Here is a 7,949-nt window from a genome sequence, read left to right as displayed (position 1 = left end):
CTTTAAATAAGGTATATATGTATTGTTTGGTAAAATAGTGACGGTATAAACAAGTGAAACATACATTCAGAGCAAAGACTTTGAAAAATCCCAGATATGCCAATGTGCCTGTGAAAACGAACACAGAGTACCTACAATAAAAATATACATCAAACCCATAAGCAGAACGTAATAGTATTTAAATTATAGATGCCACAAGAAAGTAGTTTCATAACCTTGTCAAATTCCTTTCAAGCATAATAATCGTTATTCATATTTAGGGATGGCAACGATATATCGACACATTAAATAATATATCGACATATTTTAAAAGTGTATCGATAATCGATATTCAACTTTCGATATATCAGCACATATTATATGGATATTTGAGATTCAATGTATCGCCCACACAGGATTATTATACCATATTGACAACTGCTCACAGGCCTCCGGTTCTTAAGTAGTAGTCATATTATCACCCAAACCATATTAAAAAAAATCAAACCATACTTATCCATGCAAGAAGAGATTTAAAGTTATACTACTGTAAAATCATAGGCGACATAATGGGACGATTCGATCGCATATTTTATAATTTACGAACAGACGTTGGCCCTCAAATGTTTATAATCAAAGATAGTTACAAATAAATTTTAATCATTGTATATAAAAAACAAATGTCCCTAAAAATATTGTTCCTTATAGGAAGCTATGAAGATGGCTTGTTACATGCCGAAAGTACTCAGCTGATTTTAAATAAAAATTTTACACGCTATCAAGTTTTTTGAGAACATAACACCTGTTGCCAGTTTGACTGATATTATGAATAATACAATGTGAAATTTTGAAATTATGTATAAACTTCATCAACAGATTAAATACAAAACTCTATATTGATACCGAGTTAAAAAAATTGATGTATGTATTTAGCTATTTTAAAAAATGTCATTATTTAAAGCCTGATAATTTATTAATTATTTAAAATTTTATGCATTTGCATAATATATGCATATTATAAAGAATTATAAAGATATACAGGATGTTTCATTTAAAATAAAGATGATGGACTGCTAGACTTGCGTGAATTACCCTGTAAATTTAAGTTTTTGTCTCAAAAGCGCACATTTGAATTTAAAAGTTGATGGACCCAGTGTTTTTATAATTTTTTAAAAATAAGGACACAAACAATTTTGTTCTATAAGTGGTTTCCACACTATATAATTTCAAAACTTTACCCTCTACTATTCATAATGGGCCCAACATAATATGGTTCGTTAAGATCAGGTTGTTAAAAAACTTTTAAAAATTTAAATATACAGGGTGGTCCCTAAGTAATTAAACAAAAAAAAACAGTAGATTCTACACTTAAAAATATTACGATCTAAGCCAAATTGCTTTAATAAAATGTTGATATTAAGAAAGATACAGGGTGTTAAAGTGCAAATTTTAAATTCTATTTTTCGCTATAACTTTCATGTTTGTAAACATCTATGTATAAAAATTTACAACTGGGTACTTCTAAATATAAGAAATTATAATTTGATGCATACTTTGATATAGCTAATAGAGGGTGCTACATACGCCACATATGTGGCATACATTTGCACTTAACTTTTTTGCTCTTTAAAATACCTGTATTTGTGACAAAAAATATTAAAGATAAATTATTTTAACAAAATAAAGGTATACTTGGTAATAACCTTAAAACTCAACAGTTTTCGAGATAATCGTATTTTACAAATCAACTGCATAATACTGATTTAAGGCAATTACTCCAGGCAACGAAGGAAAAATAGAGAAAAATATTAATACTTCTGAATTTTGGTATAAAATACCTTTAACTAAAGTTAATAGTTAACGAAATACTAAATAAAAGAAATATGTCAGTAGGATAATTAATAACAGGATTTGACAAAATAACAGAATAATAGGATTTTACATAAAACATTTTACGTTTTATGTTAAATTAAAGTCATAATCAAAACATTTTGTTTACAAACCCCACTAATAAATAGTTAAACTAAATAACATAACTTTTTGTCAAAGTAAGTGTTCGATATATTCACCATTTTCTTTAAATCATTTGTCAATATATTCCATAAAAGATCGTCTCATATTAAATAGCATCATTGTATGTAATTACATCTCGAACAAATGAACTATTATTATTTACTAATGAACTAATATTATAGGTACTGAACTAAATTGCCTGTGTGTTTACTTTGTAATGAATAATAAGTATTTTTTTTTTTGAATTTTTTATGAATTAATAATTATATCAATATCTCACGACATTGTCAAGGAATATGACTACCACGACCAATTCAACGTTCAGAAAAGTTGTATTTAAGTATGTTCTCACTGCCTTCTCTCTAGAATGTGGAGGTATACCATCTTGCATAAACCACATATTTTGGGTTTTCAGCATTTTGCAATAAAGAAAAAGTAATACAACGCCAGTATAGAAACTTATGGAGCGATAGAAAAGGAAACTTGTAAACATAATGACGGCCAACGTCTGAATATGGACACGGCACCCAAAGAAGAAGATGAAGAATATTTTCTCCGATAAGACATTTAGCGGCCATAATAAAGCATTTTGTGATGTAACATTATCATCTTTGAGTTATTTTAATAAGAATAAACTATGAATTATGCTTATCTACAGATATTCAGTGCTTTACCGCACAAATATTATTATGCAGCTGACTTATAAAATGCTATTATCTCGAAAACGGTTGAATTTGTGATTACTAACAAGTATACCTTTTGTTTGTAAAAATAATGTATCTTTAATATTTTTTAGCACAAATAGAGCTAATTTAAAGAGCAAAAAAGTTAAGCGCAAATTTATGTCACGGATGTGACATATGTGGCGCCCTCTATCAGTTACATTAAATTATGTATAAAATTATAATTTATCCTACTCAAAAGCATCCAACTGTAAATTTTTGTCTAAAAATATCTACAAACGTATAAGTTATAGCCAAAAATAAAATTTTAAATTTCCACTTTAACACCCTGTATCTTTCTTAATATCAACATTTTATTAAAGCAAATCGGCTTAAATCGTAATATTTTAAAGTGTAAAATCTACGGTTTCTGTTTGTACAATTACTTAAGGACCACCCTGTATACAGGTTTTTCATTAAAAAATAAAGATTACGGACTATGCTAGACTTGCGTGAATTACCCTGTATAATTAAATTTATGTTTATAAAGTGCCTATTTTAAAGTTGAAGGGTTTAATATTTTTTTATAAATTTTGAAAATAAAGATAAAGCAATTTTATGATGGTTTCCACATTGAATATAAAAATATTAATCATTGAGTTTTATTTTTAGTCTGCATCCGGAACAGGCCTAGCTTTCATCATATTCACCGAAGCAATAAATCAGTTTCCTGGTGCTCAGTTTTGGTCCGTTCTCTTCTTTCTTATGCTCTTTACCTTGGGCATAGACTCACAGTTTGGCACATTGGAAGGTGTCGTTACGTCAGTGGTCGATATGAAATTGTTCCCTAACCTACCCAAGGAGATTCTCACCGGAAGCCTGTGTACACTATGCTGCCTAATATCTATGGCGTTTGCTCATGGCGCTGGAAGCTACGTCTTCGTACTCTTTGATAACTTTTGCGGGAATTACCCGTTGCTCATCATTGCCTTTTTTGAATGTATAGGTGTAGCGTATGTTTATGGTTTACGAAGGTAAGTTTTAAAAAATCTATTAATATTATTATTAACAATTTTATGTAAAACAAAAGCTAAACTGTATAAACAACAGGTTGCGGAATTGTCTAAAAATCGTAAAATCCAATATTAAAAAGTAAAAATATTCATAAAAAATACGAATACATAACAAAATAAAACAAAGAAGATATGTTTCAAGAGAGAAAGAAAACAATACTCAAAAATCATAAACAGGCTGAGCAAATAGCAGGAAAGTTGTGTGAATATACTGTCAACAGCAAAAGCTAGAAAAAGTTACCAGATGATGGCTGGAATTGAATCAATTACTTGTGAGTCAAGACTGATTTGGTACTGCAAAATTCGTTAAAATAAATGCGTAGAATTCAATACAATTACTCCAGTCGTTAGAGACGAAAATGCAACTGAACCTCTAAAAATCATACAAACAAGCTGAATTTTGCTGATAATATCAACTTTGGGACCCCAAAAAAGATACAAAAAAAGCTTACCACTTTCACTCTTCGGTTTCCCCCTAAAACGCCCCTAGGTAAAATAGTCGATTTACCAAGAAATCTGTATGCCGTAGAAATAACGTTTTAAATAAAAAATGTGGCTGTAATTTTGAATAAAAATATTTATTACCACTTTTTGTATGCAATGAACCGTCCTCTCGTTTTTTCAGTAAGAATTTGTTTGATATGTAATGGCACATTGTTGTCTTCAGGATTACCCTTTTTACCTATAGGAGTAGATGCCCAAGCAGCGTTTTATATTACAGCCGTTAGCTTTTGTACTGCAAATTACAGCTCATCAGATTATTTTATTTGGTGATTCAACGTTATATTCTGGTTAAAGGTGTTTTCAAATTGTTCCCAGTTTGTTTTTTTGTTAGATAGTCTTAATGACTATTAATTGTATGTTATAGTTGTGGTTAATTATGTTATTATGGTGAACTTAGGTCAAAACTTTATCACTACAACAACTACGACAAAACTTTGTCAAAACTAGCTTTATTTTTTAATGCGTGTTAGGTAAACCTTTAAATATTGCAAAATCTAGAAGATCCGCAATTTTGTTATTATCTGCTGGCCAGTATGTTGGTTCTCCTGAGGATAAGAAAGAATGAATTGTTTTTCTGTAATGATCGATATAGGTTTCTACCTTTCGTTGTAGTTAGTCGTGATCCCCATAGAGTATTTTTAGCATTCCAACCGCCTGCTACCAGGAAGTGCGAGCCAAGGGTTTTGGAAGAAGCTGCCGTATTCTTTAACTAGGATATTATGTCTAGGAGGTGAATAAATAGCTGCGACAATCAATGGTCACGAGAAGGTTTCTATTCTGATTGAAGTGCTTTGAATTTTAAATGTGGAATAACTTTGTTATTTTTAACAGATGATCTGACTATGATTGCCGATCCTGCATGGGCTGTTCCGTCGGGATGGTGGGTAAAAAATGTTGTGTAAAATGGAATTTTGACAACTGTTCTATCAGTTGAATGACTCTCTGAAATTGATAATATAACTATTTGAACATAATTTCTTGGACATGATTTGTTAGGCCGTTGGTATTCTGTATAACTGTTAGCTGTTCTAATTAAGTAACTAATTAAATAACATTTTAAATTCATTTAGGAAGTCTGACATTAGAGTAGTTATATCCTTATTATTACTGTTTTCATTTTGTCTTTGGAGATTTCCTGAAGCGACTTGGGAATAACTACCTTTATATGTGATTGTGCTGCACTGTGTGTTCTGGGTTGTACGCTGTATTGTAGTCTGGCTAGATGGCTATCATTACATAAAGCGCAAGTTGCAGGAGTATCTTTGGGTTTAGTACATGATTTTATATCATGGCGACCACTGCATTTTACGCAATTATAAGCTTTGAAGCAATATGATTTAAAGTGCTCATAACTCTGAGATAGCGCGTGATTATACTGTTCCTTTGTTTTGAAACCTCTACCATAATTTTTTGAGTTTAATAGTAATTGTATTTCGTATGCTTTTTTATTATTTGTGTTGGTTTCAAGATCGATAAAAAATAATGAAAGAGGTTATTTTGTCAGTCTATGTTTAACATTGATTATGTTTCTAATATTGCCTTTTTTTGCAAGTTCAGTATTTATATCATCTGTATCAAAATTGTGTGATGGAATCCTCTTACTGTAATTCTATATGCTCTATCTTGTTGAAGTTGGTAGCTGTGGAATACAATTTTCTTTTCTCTCATATAGCTTACTAGTTTCCTATACGTTTCTGGAATTAAGGTGTTTATTTTTACTACACTATCTGGGAGTGTTTTTGTATAATAAGTTTCAGCGGAGGTGATCCCTCTCAGTGAGTTAATTATTGCCATAAAATCAGTCACTCCGTAGACATAGAATGGAGGTGACCTTTGATCTTTTGATTGAGTAGTTGATATTTGGTTATCAGTGTGTTGTTGACAGTTTAGTTTCCATCGGTTTCTTGTTCTTGTAGCACTTGGAATCTGTTATTTGTTGTGATTTGTGTATTTTGCTTAGTAGGTCTATGTAATTGTGATTTCTTTTTTTTTGTGGTTACTTTTTACCACGAGGGAATTTAATGTTCATTTGTATGACTTTCCATTTCTTCTTCGCTCGATGACTGCTCTAGAGAGTAATTTGGGTTTTCGACTGTATACTGAGGAGGTTGTATTTAATTTGAATGACTGTATAAGGGTGCCTGATTTGTATTAACTTGAGCCGGTGGAGGTGGTTGTGGCTGAAGTTTGAATTGATTAGCAAAACTATTAGGGAAGGGTTGTAATTGGTTTTGATGGTACTGTGATATATCTATCGATATTGGGTTTAGCTGTTATATAAGTATGTATGATATTTGCATCCTTAGCATTGGATATGATTGTTGGTCGATTGAATCAGTCTGCTGGTTGGTATTTAATCCGGGTCCATTCCCCGTCGGGAGCATTTCTGGTGCAAGGAATTAAAAATGATGATTAAATTTTTATCCTTTTCTGTAGTTTTGGTTCTCTCCTATGAGAACATTGATAACGACTGTAAACTGTTTTATTTATTTTGTTTTTAATCAGCTGTGAATTTATTTTTATGTAGCTATTTGATGAAATACTCCTTAATTAAGATTTACAAACACTTAGTCAGAGGTTAGATATTACACTTTCACACTTCTACATGTGAATTGAAAAAAATTTAATTTAACTTATGTTTAATGAGTCCATCTCAACGTGTAGATACAGTAGCGATACAGCTACAAATCTCAAGATACGTGTATTGCAACTTGTCGTGACACATGTAACGATACAAATCTCAACGTGAATGGGGCACTTCATTCTACGTCAAATGGAATAGATAATGACGAATGTTAATAATGTGACAAATGAATATTCATTGCCAGATTTATTTGCTTAAATTATAACTTTAACTTTTTTTTCTTCTAGATAGATAGATAGATATGCAGACAAACAGAATATTATAACATTATCCTCATTGTACCTTTTATTTTATGATTCTGTTTCTGACCCATTTTCTTCTCCGAGTCAGATAACATATCAAACAATATTTAAGTATACCTTTTAATGTATTTTATTGTTATCTGTCTTAGATTTGCCGATGACATAGAAATGATGACTGGCAGCCGTCCTGGTCTATACTGGTTAATATGTTGGAAATACCTCTCCCCGTTGGCGATGCTATCCATATTAGTAGCAAGTTTTATCGAAATTGCAGTAGATGGTACTGGATATGCGGCTTGGGTGGCTGCGAGAGGAGAGACTGAACGACATCCTTGGCCTCTATGGGCTATCTTGTTAATTACTGTGTTGGTGTTGGCTTCCGTGTTATGGATACCTGGTGTTGCTATTGCAAGGTACGATTAAATACAATTAAATTATATACACTGCCCTTATTTATACCACTTGTTCAATTGAAAAAGACCCACCCTCAATACTTCAGAAATTCTACATATTAAAAAGAAATACCGAAACACGTCAATATTTTCCTTGAGGGGAACATTTTTTAGCGCCAATATCATGGGGTCAGGGTCAGATTCACTCCCTCCCTACTGGAGATATCCCTTATTTTTTTTTATTTAGTTGGGTAACAAGTTACCGGTAGAAGATAGATCTATTTCAGGGATGCGACCCTGCCCACGTCAGCCATAATTATCTCCCAATCTCCTGGTACCTGGGAGAAATTATGTCCTAAACCCATTCTCCCACCTAATTACCAAAGTTTCCATTCACATATCCTACTCTGTCAGACAGCAGCATCAGTACCAAGATAGAG

General features: G+C 31.7%; 1 protein-coding gene across 1 annotated transcript; it reads left to right on the top strand.

The window, feature by feature from the left end:
• Positions 1-3,326: 3,326 nt before the first annotated feature.
• LOC140431980 (sodium-dependent neutral amino acid transporter B(0)AT3-like) lies at positions 3,327-7,540 on the top strand (the record flags this gene model as incomplete). Its single annotated transcript, XM_072519847.1, has 2 exons — positions 3,327-3,688; positions 7,267-7,540. Coding segments are annotated over 2 exons (636 nt in total), but the record flags the coding sequence as incomplete, so codon positions are not given.
• Positions 7,541-7,949: the final 409 nt, after the last annotated feature.

The sequence above is a fragment of the Diabrotica undecimpunctata genome, unplaced genomic scaffold (assembly GCF_040954645.1).
Source record: "Diabrotica undecimpunctata isolate CICGRU unplaced genomic scaffold, icDiaUnde3 ctg00002413.1, whole genome shotgun sequence".
Taxonomy (NCBI): domain Eukaryota; kingdom Metazoa; phylum Arthropoda; class Insecta; order Coleoptera; family Chrysomelidae; genus Diabrotica; species Diabrotica undecimpunctata.
Note: the sequence above shows the minus strand (reverse complement) of the source record. Positions and strands in the feature narration are given on the sequence as shown.